At 38.9% G+C, this 13,154-nt stretch overlaps 2 protein-coding genes across 2 annotated transcripts; one reads left to right on the top strand and one right to left on the bottom strand.

Annotated features, from left to right (window-relative positions):
- The first annotated feature begins 730 nt into the window (after positions 1–730).
- On the top strand, positions 731–2,815 carry LOC139723307 (uncharacterized). Its single transcript, XM_071634567.1, has 2 exons — positions 731–1,246; positions 2,048–2,815. Exons 1-2 carry the CDS (start codon positions 731–733, stop codon positions 2,813–2,815), a joined length of 1,284 nt encoding a protein of 427 aa, XP_071490668.1.
- A 5,136-nt stretch (positions 2,816–7,951) lies between these two features.
- LOC139723306 (uncharacterized) lies at positions 7,952–10,629 on the bottom strand. The gene is made up of 3 exons (XM_071634566.1): positions 10,294–10,629; positions 9,140–9,331; positions 7,952–8,236 (listed from the first exon to the last, which is right to left on the bottom strand). The coding sequence occupies exons 1-3, from the start codon at positions 10,627–10,629 to the stop codon at positions 7,952–7,954; spliced, it is 813 nt and encodes a 270-aa protein (XP_071490667.1).
- Positions 10,630–13,154: the final 2,525 nt, after the last annotated feature.

Here is a 13,154-nt window from a genome sequence, read left to right as displayed (position 1 = left end):
CGGTCACTGACGACGACACAAGTGTAAAGACACTCCGCGTGTTAGCAGACGACACGTCTACACATGGATCATTATCGAAGAACCCGATATGTCGATGGCGGGATCGGACACAAACACGTGCACAGCAAACAGCACACAGATCAGCTAGTGCATCATCGCTTCCGCCTCAACTTGCTCTGCCCCAGTTTCCTTGTATGTAAAGGGCTTTTTACACTTGTAAATTTTTGCTTAGCCCCGGACTATCGGTGGGGCTAAGGGGGGGCCTTAGCCCCACCGTTGGTACGGGACTATCCTTAGCCCACTTTCTGTTTACACTCGTTTTTGCCAAAGTGGGCTAGCCCCACCGATAGTACGGTACTATCTGGCCCTGCAAAATAGCAGGGGTTAGCACCGCAATTGCGGTGCTAGCACCGCAATTGCGGTGCCAAGCAAGTGAGTGTAAACAGAACGAAAAAATAATCCTGGGCTAAGCGGCAGAGACGAAGCCGAACCCCGCCGACCAATCAGAAACGAGATGACAATGAATATGCATTTTTAACAACGCTTATCGGGTCGGGTCACAGAACATATCACGTGACTTCCGTCTATTCTCGCGCGCCCACTTGAATACGTAAACAGTACAACTACAGCTACTACACAGATACAGTGTAGCATGTATGTTCTACTTTCGACAAAATTCTACAAATTCTGCAAAGAAAAAAATCTCACTGTCTGGATTTGAGGTTCAATCATGGAATCGAGGAATCTTCTGAACGGTATCATGTTTATGTTGCACATGAGGAAAATGAGAAACGAGAAGAGGAGGAGAAAAACACTGCAGAGAAGGATTCGACGTCGTCGCTGCTTCACCCGTGCCCAAAGCATCGAGAGGATGCATTTCGTCTGCATGTTGTCGGCGGCGATCATCATTGGACTCGGGTTCACTGTGCCCCCGCAAGTGCATCTGCGAGAGAGAGGAGCATGGAGTCTCCCGAAGAGTGATCACTGGTGGCGTGTTGTTGTGTGCCAAACATTCACGGAAGATGACTGGATGGCAAACTTCAGAATGTCCAAGCAAACTTTCAACTACTTATGTCAGAAACTACGTCCATCTATACAAAAGATGGACACCAGACTCCGGAGTGCAATAGGGGTAGAGCAAAGAGTGGCAATCACAGTCTGGCGACTTGCAACTAACGTTGAATATCGCACTATTGGGCAGCTATTTGGTGTCGGTACTGCTACTGTTTGCAAGATTGTTCATCAGGTGAGATAATTTATTTCATTTTTATTATAGGAAGATTGTATTTCATGAAGACTTCAATGAATGTCCCCATGCAGGCCCCACGTAACACTAAGCTAACCTTAACCATATAATATACCATACAGACTGTACCTAACGTTAGAGAGAGTAGAACAGTGAAAAAAATTACTTTATAATAGTCTAACGTTAGTATATCCTATCTCAGTTCATGGCTAAACATATCCTAAAATGCAGGAAGACATGGCTATTTAATATTCATACATCAAATAATCATGACACAAGTTTAATTCTGGCCGAAGCTTCTTCGTGGTTGGCATGTTTAGTCTAGTTTTAAAAGTGTGTGTGTGTGTGTGGGGGGGGGGGGGGGGGTTAAGCTGGCAAAAGAAGGCCCTGTTAATGACATGTATTATGTGTGAATGAGGATAATGAATGAAAGAAAGAAATGGGAGTATATCTTATACAGTGGATTAATTCAGAAACCGGCAAATATTGTATTGAAATGATGTCTAATTAAACATTTGTTTCTCATGGAATTCAACGACAAGCAGAAAGAGAGCTGAATGAAACTGAAGAATATTATGGGCTGATGGTATAACATTGCACTGTCAATGACCCATCACTCAGTGTCGGCTATGAAACTTTATGCAAAGCATTGTTGCCATAGAAAAATACAAGTAACAATTTTTTATTCATTTGTTTTATTATTATTTGTATCCTCAGAATAAGTTATATTACATCAGATATTCAGTTAAAAGCTCTATTATTAATCAAAGTTTTATCCTGTTTACTTGACCCTCTTTGCAGGTGTGTGAGGCTATCCGAGACACACTAGCTGCTTCGATGATCCGAATCCCGAGAGGTGACGCAGCGGCTGACGTAGTGCGTGAATTCGAAGTCAAATGGGGCTTTCCTCAGTGCTTTGGGGCAATTGATGGCAGCCACATTCCAGTACAGTCACCAAAGGAATTCAGGGCTGACTACTATAACCGAAAAGGTTTTTATTCTATTGTCCTGCAGGGGCTAGTTGACCACAGATACCGATTCATGAATGTAAATTTTGGCTACCCAGGTAGTGTACACGATGCCCGTGTTTTTGCAAACTCATCTGTGTTCCAGCTTGGGAATGACGGTGAACTGTGTCCAAACATTCAGAGGGAAATAAATGGTGTGGATGTGGAGCCTGTTATTCTTGGGGATAGTGCTTATCCCTTGCTGCCCTGGTTAATGAAGCCTTTCCCTGATAATGGGCAGCTATCACGTGAGCAGCGCCAATACAACTACAGGCAGAGCAGGGCACGGATGGTAGTGGAAAACGCCTTTGGAAGACTCAAAGGCAGGTGGAGAATCCTCCTGAAGCGAAATGATACCCACATCGCATTTCTTGGCAATCTCGTGCTCGCTTGTGTTGTGCTGCACAACTTGTGCGAGTCAGCTGGGGAGGACTTCGATGAACAGCTCCTTGCTGGAGTAGATGCAGTAGCAGGACATGGCCCTGCAGGACACGATGACCTAGTCGGAGGCAATGCAGTTGACATTCGCAATGCTTTCATGCACCACTTGACAGAGGCTTAATTTTTTTTTCATAATGGACAATAAGGTTATTTGATTTTATTCTTTTTTATTATGGCTCCATTACCTCTTCTTATTCTTATTCTTTTTTTCAGTTACTTTAGTAGCACAACCATCAATTTGTTTTCCATACAATTGCAGTGATGCAGTCATGTAATGCAGCATTATCCCACTTCAACAGTAACACATATGCAGTTCCTTTACTTTTATGAGTCAATCGAATGTAAATATAGACCAAGTTAAAATGCATTTCTCTCATGATGAGTCTTGATTTGCATCAATTCAAAATGAAGTGCAAGTTTAGATTAAGGAGCTTGGTGTAGGGTATGTTTTTGTTTAGTTTTTCTGCTTTTTTCTTTGTGTTTAAGGCATTTGTTTGCGTCATGAGAACTTGAATAGAAAATAAGTCAACATGAGATATGCATTAATATTGACATACACTGAAACTAACAAAAAATGATAGTTCACAAAAGATTTGATTATATTTGATTTAGGCTACTGGTATGCAACATTTAAACAACCTTTCGTATGAGAAAACGTGCATAGCAAAAAAAAATTGGTTTCTGAATTGGTTTTTAATATTTGCTTTTTGCACAACACTTTCCTGATGTTTTAGGGACAATTTTTTAAGACACAGTAATAGCAGGCAGATCTACACAAAGCTCTGATTTCAAAATTGAAAACAATCTTAATCAATGCCTTTAATTGCCTTCTCCAGTCAAGTGTAATTTTAGAAGTGTTTTATACATGACCGAAGTGTACTAGCTCTTAGCAATTATCATACATGTTATTTGAATGATTTCCATTACACTGGGGGATGGAAGACGAGAATTACCTGTATAGTATACACCCATAACAAATCCGCCATGGCTGGATCACAATCTTTTCTGTTTATTCCTCCTCAGGAATAGCAGTGTTTCTGCCTGTATGTGTGGCTATATCAGTTTGTGAAGCTCCAAAATTTGCAATGCATATTACTCAGAGTAAATTATGGAGTGAGTTCTGAATATGTGAACGAAATTTAATCAGAATAAGCATGATTGTACTGATGAGGCTACTTTTGTTGAATTTTGCTTAAAGATAGAAAGCACTGTGATGTAGAGTACACAAAGTGATGGGCAAATGTTAATGATAATCATTACTCTGGCACATACGTGTAATAGCAGATGTACTTATTTTCACATCGTGTAAAAAAAATGTATCTTTTATGCCATGTATTAGTATTCCAGTGTGTTGCATTTTGTTTTCATAGTGAAGTTGATTTTTTTTTTTTGTAGATGTATAGTATGATTTTATAGAAAAATGAAACTTTTACATGCTTACTAATTGCTCACTGTGAATGCTCCATTTCAAGAAAATGCACTTTCTGGAGATAAGGAACAGTTTGTATAATTCATCAATACTAGCTATCTTTTAATTGTCATAACACACAGAGGTTACTCAAGCTTGCATGAGAGCAGAATATGAAATAAACACCAGCATATCCTCACGTTCAGGTTTATATCCATAATTTCCTCTTTTATGCAGCCAACAGAATTGGAGTGGAAGTTTCTGTATTCATATCATTGCTATTCTCATCTAAACTACAATTGTATACAGTGGACTCTCGTTATAACAGTCCTTGGGCACAGTGAAATTACTTTGTCAAATCAAAATGTTGTTCTAAATATCTGATATTTAAAAAAAAATTAACCTTAACAATACTTTGAACTTTGCGACCAAGAAAATTACTTTTCAAATTATGAGGATTTTTTGTATCAGTGTTCTTTATAACGAGAGTCCACTGGAGTATATTTAATGTGTGGCCGTTGTGTGTACTTGTATGTGTGCAGTGTTCTCATCATGCGATTGTGTATGGGTGATAGTCATCATTGGTTGTGCATTTGTCTGTGTTTGTTTCAAAAAGTTGAGTTTGTGTTGTCATGTCATTTGTGTTCATCATTATTAAATTTTATGAAAAATTTAACCTAAACGTGCAGAGTCAGTAACAATCTTCATACACTAAACTTAATGTAGAAGGGTTTTAAAGATAACATATATGTAAAAATCTATTAATTATGCAAACATGAAAGCATGCACATATGCATCTGGCGGACACAAGTGCACAAACTACATTGTATTATACAAAGGCACTCATGTAACACACATGCATGAACCTGTGTACACAACCGTACATAAATACGTACATACATGCATACTTACATACACCATATGCAGTCATGAAGACTCAGACGCATCCTTAGCACACATTCACACACACACACGCACACACACACATACACACACACACACACACACACACACACACACAATCACTCAATCAGACACAATTATAGATTAGCAGGGCACTGATTCCCTAGGTCACAGGCTTGTATTTCTCGAGTTCATTGCATTTCTAAATCCCACATCAAAATGACAATAACGTTCATGAACATGTTACATCAGGATTTCTTTTTTGAACTTTTATTTAAAAAAATAAACAATAGATTCATGTTGTAGAGATATATGTGAAAGAAGTTATAAACACATGTACAAACTTGGCAAGGTGTTGAAAACATGCAGACAGTTTCTGGCTTAACATAAAAAATATGTTGCACATTAATGGCAAGGTGCTGAATACATAGATTTGTTGGGTTATTGGGAGTTTCATCATTGTAGCAGCATACACAATGCAAATACTGCCTTGTCAATACAGATTTTTCTTGTGATCTTTCTTCCTACAACACAACTTGGCATACTTGACTTTTACTACAATATAACTGTGATTCATGTACCACCAGCAAAGCTTTAATCTATTGTTATCGTAACTACCGGTATGCCATTCTACTTTGCATAACAAAGAACTTTGATATTTCAACAAAGATATAATAATAATAATAATAAGTACAGCGTTTGAAATGCGCCTTCGATCTAGTATCCTATATGTTTTATTTACAAAAGTTAGATCTAAATCTGTATAAAAGATGTATCACCAGGTATAAGTAAGACCTGAGTTAATCAAAGGCAGTGGTCATGTTTTGCAGCTTTGGCCTCAATGTCACTTTCAGCAAAATTTCATGTCAGTACTCAATACCTTGATATCCTTTTTCCTACAACACAACTAAGCATACTTGGCATTGCTGAAATATGACTATCATGCATATACCACTAGCAAAGATTAATATAGAAGTATTGTAAGTATGCTATGCTACAGTGCATATCAAAGAAACCTGATAATCCAACAAAGATATAAGGGGTTGAAAAGGGGAATGGATATGCTTAACGAACAAAAGTTATTATCTAGATCTTTGGTTACTATGAACACAAGATATGGCACCAGGCATTAGTGAGAGCTAAGCTAATCAAAGATTGCATGGTCAAGATTGGCCTTTGTCACTTTCAGCAAAAATTTTTGTCACTACAACTTGCACCTTGACTAAGAGAAAAGCAGCCTGAACAACTAAACACACAAAAATATGAAATTTCTGCTACGCAAACTCGATTTAAGGGCCCTAGAATTATTTTACTTTAATTCATTTAGTATTGTTTTTTTTTTATAGCATTGTGTCTTCACCAAATAATCATGTGGTGCTGGTATTGCTTACAATTAATGTATCTGATGCAAAATATCCAACTTGTTATACTTGTTATAAGTCCATGGTCTTCGCTTTCATCATGTTGATGTACACATTTAATTTAATTTTTCTTCCACGAGGGAAGGAACCTGTGGTGACTAGATGTGGCAGGGAAATAAAGCAAATAAAACATTTATCAATAATCATTACAGTAATACCAATCTCAATCATAATAATCATAATATTAATGAAAGTAATAATGATAGTAATTAAAATAATAAAAAGAAGAAACTTTGAGATTATCACTATGGGGGGAAAATGATCTTCGTATAAAAGAAGATCATGATAATTCCAGACAATTTCGTAATCAACGTCATTAACTCTTTATGCGCCATGGTGGAAACCCCGTGTGCCATGTTATTCTGAGACACGAAGGTAGTCATGCTTTGAGAAAGAATTTTGTTTTTACAATTTGTATAACTTCTACAGATTTCTCTAAAGGGGGACATAATAGTGAGCATCGTTAAAGAGGAATGTCAAAATTTGCTTCGATATAAACTGCATGACAAATCTATTTTCAATTTTTCTTTGGGATGACCAGTTGCTACATTACTGTTGAAGTCATGGCTTTGCACATAAAACCGTGTCAGAAGCTAGGATGTATACGCAAATCTAGTTGGGAACACCGCTTAATAGTCAATCACCACATAGAATGCAAGCCATATGTGGGAGGAACAAAAGCGTGAGAAACGCTTTCATTGTACCGCGGAATTAGCGATTTATCAATTGGATTTGGCGGTTTTGTGTGTTAAGCAGAAATTGCGAAGTTGGCACGCCGTCTACTGAGTCAGACGTGCGAACATGTCACATAAAGAGTTAAATCAAAAGTGCCTCATACAGACTTGGAAAATTTTGTGGTCCTTGAGCAAAGAATTTGATACTCTGAAAACAAAACAAAACAGAACAAAACAAAACCCCACAAAATGCCAAAAACACCTATGATGACAGAGGAGCCATTAATGTAGCAATGTAATATCATTCTAAGGCAAGATGCTTTTAAAACAAGTTCACCTGTCTAGAGGTGATTTTTTTTTTTTTTGGGGGGGGGGGGTTGCTTCCTTAAGCACCAAATCATGCAGTCTAATACATGTCACCTCCGTGTTCAATGAGATTTGTTATGAAATTTGAAAACATTATTTCCTCATCTCAATCACTATAGTGGAACTTCCTACCCAGTTTAACCAATTCATACATGATCAAAAGCATGTCTGAAAATTATCTGGAGTTTTCCTTTAATTTTGAGATGCAGGCCTTCATTTCCCAAAAATCCCAATGTATATCTTCCTTATACTTGTATGGTGATGGATTCTCACATTCGAAACCTCCCCTACCCCCGCATAAATAGATAGACAAAAAACATCATTAACATTACTACATTCTAAGAAGTGTTGATGTTAACTGATACTAAAAATGTTAACGATTTTCATCTGAATAAGCCTGAGTTGAAAAAAACAACAACACAACACAAAACAAACAGAAAAATCCTTCACAAACTAGAATGAAAGACCTGTACTACACAATCAAGTTATAAATCAAAGAAAGACTGCCCCTGCTGATTAAATGACACATTTTCTCGTGACTGTGTACTTTGACCAAACATCTGTCCCAACATTTGGAACATCCGAATTTCGTGCTCGTGATCCTCACGACGTCGCCTTTCCTCCCTCCTCTCTTCGGCTTCCTCACGTCTCTCCTGCCATTCCATGTACTCTCTCCTTGACCTGTCCTGATGGTCTACCAGCTGCTTTACCAGCTTCTCTACTTGATCTTCCCTGGAACTGTCTGGTTCTCTCCTCTTCTTCCTTCGGACCTTAAAAGGGAGAGAGACAGAGAGGAAGAAAAAAGAGGACAATAGCACTACAAAAATGTTTAACAAGAAAATAAATACCAAACCAAGCCATGTAATCTGTTACAACTGCAATCGGATCTTTTTTGTCCCTTTTATATGTTGACATGATGGTAAAATTCAAAATAAACCAGGATCCAGAAATTTTTGAAGTAAATTACTAGCTATACGAAATAGATAGACTATTAGATTTGAAGTGATCAAGGCTTGTGATGTTTTCTGAAAAAGCTCAAGATCATCAAATGTACTGGATTTCATTAGAGATGAGAGATTTTGATTTCCCCTGTCAACAAAGATTGTGAGTGATAATTCTTCCATTTTTCTTGATAATTTACTTAAAGGGATCGAATAGTTTTGGTTGAGACCTAATTACAGGTTTCTAACATTTTTTGGGGAGATAATGAGAAACCTCTTATGAAATATGAAAGAGCCGTTGAATTCCTCACGTTTATTTGATGAAAATTGATTTTGAAATGGCTGAGATATCCAAAACAGAGTGATTCTAACAAAGTGTGGGACCCACACTTTATCACGATTGTTTTGTTTCACTTTGTTTTTGGATGTTTCAGTCATTCATAACCCGATTTTCATCAAATAAACTTTGAACTCCTCCTAAAAGGGTATGCTCTGTACTATTTCATATGCGTTTTGTTGGTATCTCACAAAAACTTAAAAGCCCAATTCTCATCTCCACCAATACTGTACTATCCCTTTAAGCAGGGTCTCTCTTGTCATACTGTTCCTTTAATTTCATCAAATTAATTGAATCTTTACAAACTTGGTCATGGGGAAATGCAGGATTTCACCTTTTTTTTTTAACAACATCCAATACCCATGAATTCAGCTGGATGTTGTTGAAATTCTTACTGTTGAATTTGGAGTTGCAGTCAAGCCATCAGAAGATGAGGGCCCAGGAACAGACTCAGCAGAACTCTCTCCAGCTTGGGATGGGGGAGTCTCCTTCTCAGACTCAGTGGTGCCTGTATCACTAGCAGCACCTGATTTATCATTCTCATCATCACTTTCCTCTCCTTGGATGTCAGCAGTGTCTACAAGGACCTATAGATATGAAGACAAGATACCCTATATGTAACCATCACTGTTTCATGAATGACGAACAAATATTAGTAGTGGTAGGGCAAATACTGCACATCATTCTTCTATAAAATCAATCACAAACATCAAAGTTCTGTATTATAAATACTAATACCTTCACCATGTAATCAAGGGGATGGCCGGCCCCCAAGCTTTTGATCACCTCCTCTGCACAGTTGTACTAATATCATTAAATTAGCTCTTTGATAGGTTCTAGATATCTAAAATTTAAGTTGTACCAGAATGCATAGTTTTTAAAAATTTTGTGGAAATATAAACGAATGCAATGAAATGAAATTTTCATTGTTACACTGCACTACATCCATTTGTCATTGTAGAGTTCCTTTGAATTATGGTAGACCGACATGCGCATGTAGATCTCGTGATGTGTTTAATGGCCACTGCTAAAACATGTTACTAGTGTTGTTTAAGTGTCATCGCTATTTATACAGCGATATTATTCTGGATGGGGGTGTTTCATAAAGCTGTTCGTACAGTTACAAACAACTTACGAGCAACTGGTGATCAGTTCTTGTGCTGAATTATGGAAATTCTGATAAGTATAGCACATCAGAACTGATCACCAGTCGCTTGTAAGTTGTTCGTAACTTTACGAACAGCTTTATGAAACACCCCCCACTGCAGGTCCGGCAGCATACTGATCCAGCCCTGTTTCATAAAGTTGTTCGTAAAGTTACGAACGACTTACCAGCGACTGGTGATCAGTTCTTGTGGTGAATTATTGATAGCCATAGCACATCGCAACTGATCACCAGTTGCTCGAAAGTTGTTCCTAACTTTACGAACAGCTTTATGAAACACCCCCCAGATCCAGAAACTACAGTAAATTACATGAGTATATAGGGGCTTAGCCTACAACCTGAATCAGAAGAATGATAATCATAAATTCATGGCAGTTGACATACCTCTGGATCAATCGATGGTCGATGACCAAGAACGTCGTCTAGCAGGTCAAAAAAGGGGCACGTTTGTCTCCCGGCCCCACTCTTTTCGTTGTTTTTCTTTGCATCCTTGTACTCCTTCTTCAGCTTTTTTAGCTTATCCCGCAACTGATCTGAACTCCGCCGGTACCCGGCTTCTTCCATGCGGGCAGCTATGTCACGGAACACTTTCTTGTTTCGCACCGTCCCGTCCAACTGCTTCTGGACTTCCACGTCGGACCACAAATTCAAAAAGAAGATAACCTCATTGTCATCCCAGTTTGCTCGCCTGTACACTGGAGGAACCTCTGTGGCTGCCATTTCTACTCGTTAGTTGAGATACAATATAAATGACAGCTGATAGTGATACGAAGATGATGAGACTTTAGGCTTCACATAAGAAATATCAGTACGGCAGGTACAGGTATGTATGATTCGTGAGTACGTGAGCGAATGATCCGATGTACACATGCATTACGCAGAGCGCCGGCCGGCGCGATGCTCTGCCTGTAGTCGGTTATGCAATAGGCCAAACTGCGCGGGGAAATCCCCGCGCCATGTGCCAACAGGGACCCTGTGCATGTGCTTCCGATGCGTGCGTGCGCAGCGTAATCATGAATATTCATGTGGTTTGGAAAGTCCGGGGCTAAGAAATACGAGTGTAAAAAGGTCAGTTTTCTCCTTAGCCCCGGACAAGAGATAGTACGGGACTAATTAGTGAGTGTAAAAAGCTCAAAAAATTGGTACGGGACTAACGATAGTCCTGGGTCAGAGAAAGTCCGGGGTTAAGGAACACAAGTGTAAAAAGCCCTTTACATCGGGGTTAAAAACAATGCTCACGCGCAAATATCGGCCGAGTTTAACAGGAAAGCTGGCAACCATAAATACGTGATCGTGGAAGTCCATAAAAACACTGATACGATTTGTCGATTATGGGGTGCGAGGTTTTTTTTTTTTCTCTCTTTTTCTTTTGAAGCCATGTATGGAAAGCCATGTGTTGCCAAATTCGCTAAACCCCTAATCATGGTTTTGAACTGCTGAACAGGGGGTTTGACTCTGCAACGGCAACAATAATATTGATTTAAAATAATGCTGTGTGGAGGTTTAAAATCTGTGCAAACAACGCAAAGAACAGAGGTATCTAATTTGACATGAAAGAAGAAAAACTCGAACTAGATCAGTATAGTTCGATCTGCACACACAGATATAACTAAACAACACAGAAAACACTAGCGGAATCCTTGTACGGATGTATAGTCTTCAGGCATAGACTGCGGCACTATACAAAGTAGGCCTACATGTGTCTTATGTGTCTTTAATTTGGCTTAAAGCACCACAAAAACACATATAGAGACGGTGGTTGTTTGTTATTTGTTTTGCAATACCATGTACCTCACTATTTTGGGAAAAACAACAAGGGTACTGACGGATGGGTGAATATTGATGACCGACATATAGACTGTGTTTTTCACGTGTTACTCCATCCAGGTCAGAGTGACTGAGAACTTTTTCTCGATAAAAACATATTACGAATGACTCACAAACTCGTGCGTGATTCCTATAAACGTTCGTATTCTGTGTAAGAGAAAGGGAGAGAAAGAGAAGGACAAACATACTGGAGATCTGACATGTACACACAGAGAGAAAGAAATAAAGTGAGGAGGAACTCAAGAAAAGAAATCGGAGTTTATAACGATGTCTTTTGCGCGTGTCTTTTGCCTTTTGTCAGACTGTCTTTATTCATCACGTACGGTGATAGCTGTTCAATATCACGCTGACTTTAACGAGATCTTCGAGTTAACAGTAAAGCAGTTGCAGCAGAGCAGAGATCAAACTATTCACCGGCTGCCTGCCTTCCTGTAGTCCGACACATAGGTTGCAGAGACCCGAGTCTTGTACATGTACTAAGAAACTCCGTTATACATCAAAGCTCATGTATATAAGCTTAAAGGGTCATAATAGTTTTGGATGAGACCTAAACTTCTCTTTTCTAACATTTTTGGGTGAAATGATTAAAAACTTGTTGTGAAATATGAAAAAGCATATAATTCCAAGAGGATGATACAATGTATTTGATGAAAATTGGTTTTGAAATGGCTGAAATATCCAAAACAATGTGATCCTATCCCAGGTGGGCCCACCCTTTAGTAGGATAGCTTTGTTTTACTTTGTTTTTGGATTTCTCAGCCATTCAAAAACCGATGTCCATAGAATAAATTTTGAATTTTGTGCTGTTCGAAAAAAACACACAAACAAACGAAAACATCAGAGACTCCAACTCTCCCGCTGTCAACAGGAGATCTCCCGCCGAAAGCCCATTTTTTGCAAAATCTCCTGTTCTCCCGCTTGAGATTTAATTTCTCCCGCTTGAAATGATTTCTTACTCTGTGTCATCGTATGTTGTAATATAAGCCTTAAGTTAGATAGCACGAGATAACATCTAGGACCCTAGAGTTGGACCCCGGCAGCAAGGAAGTTTGCGCTTCGCGCACATCAAGTTGGAGTCTCCCATTTGCTAGGGGTTTCAGGCGGGAGAATCTCCAGATCAGAAGGTGCTTGGGGTTGGAGTCTCTGAAACATGCCAACTATCGTCTGGAAGATCCCTGAATAGCAATGCAAGTACGTACGGGTATACAAAGTATAGTCATGGAATTCGAAGGAGAGCTAATAGTCAAGGCGCAGGGACCCAGAAAAATGACTTCGTTCAACCCACCTCGCAGAAAAGGTTTGACTGCATGGGGTGGTCGGTTGGACCCTCTGGAACACCCCTAGGTAGTATGTGACTCCAAATTGTGGTATCAATAAAATTTTACAGGCTACTTAAGTTGCGACAAGACCTTATTCTT

This window comes from Diadema antillarum, unplaced genomic scaffold, assembly GCF_040938485.1.
Source record: "Diadema antillarum isolate AM-2024a unplaced genomic scaffold, OU_Dant_1.0 scf00000185, whole genome shotgun sequence".
Lineage (NCBI taxonomy): Eukaryota > Metazoa > Echinodermata > Echinoidea > Diadematoida > Diadematidae > Diadema > Diadema antillarum.
The sequence above is the reverse complement of the archived record's forward strand: the minus strand, read 5'-3'. Positions and strand labels throughout refer to the sequence as shown.

Coding starts and splice junctions, on each gene's coding strand:
- LOC139723307 (XM_071634567.1), top strand. CDS start 731: ATGGAATCGAGGAATCTTCTGAACGGTATCATGTTTATGTTGCACATG. Junction 1,247..2,047: donor TTTGCAAGATTGTTCATCAG/GTGAGATAATTT, acceptor CCCTCTTTGCAG/GTGTGTGAGGCTATCCGAGA.
- LOC139723306 (XM_071634566.1), bottom strand. CDS start 10,629: ATGGCAGCCACAGAGGTTCCTCCAGTGTACAGGCGAGCAAACTGGGAT. Junction 9,332..10,293: donor GACCATCGATTGATCCAGAG/GTATGTCAACTG, acceptor TCATATCTATAG/GTCCTTGTAGACACTGCTGA. Junction 8,237..9,139: donor CTGCAACTCCAAATTCAACA/GTAAGAATTTCA, acceptor CTCCCTTTTAAG/GTCCGAAGGAAGAAGAGGAG.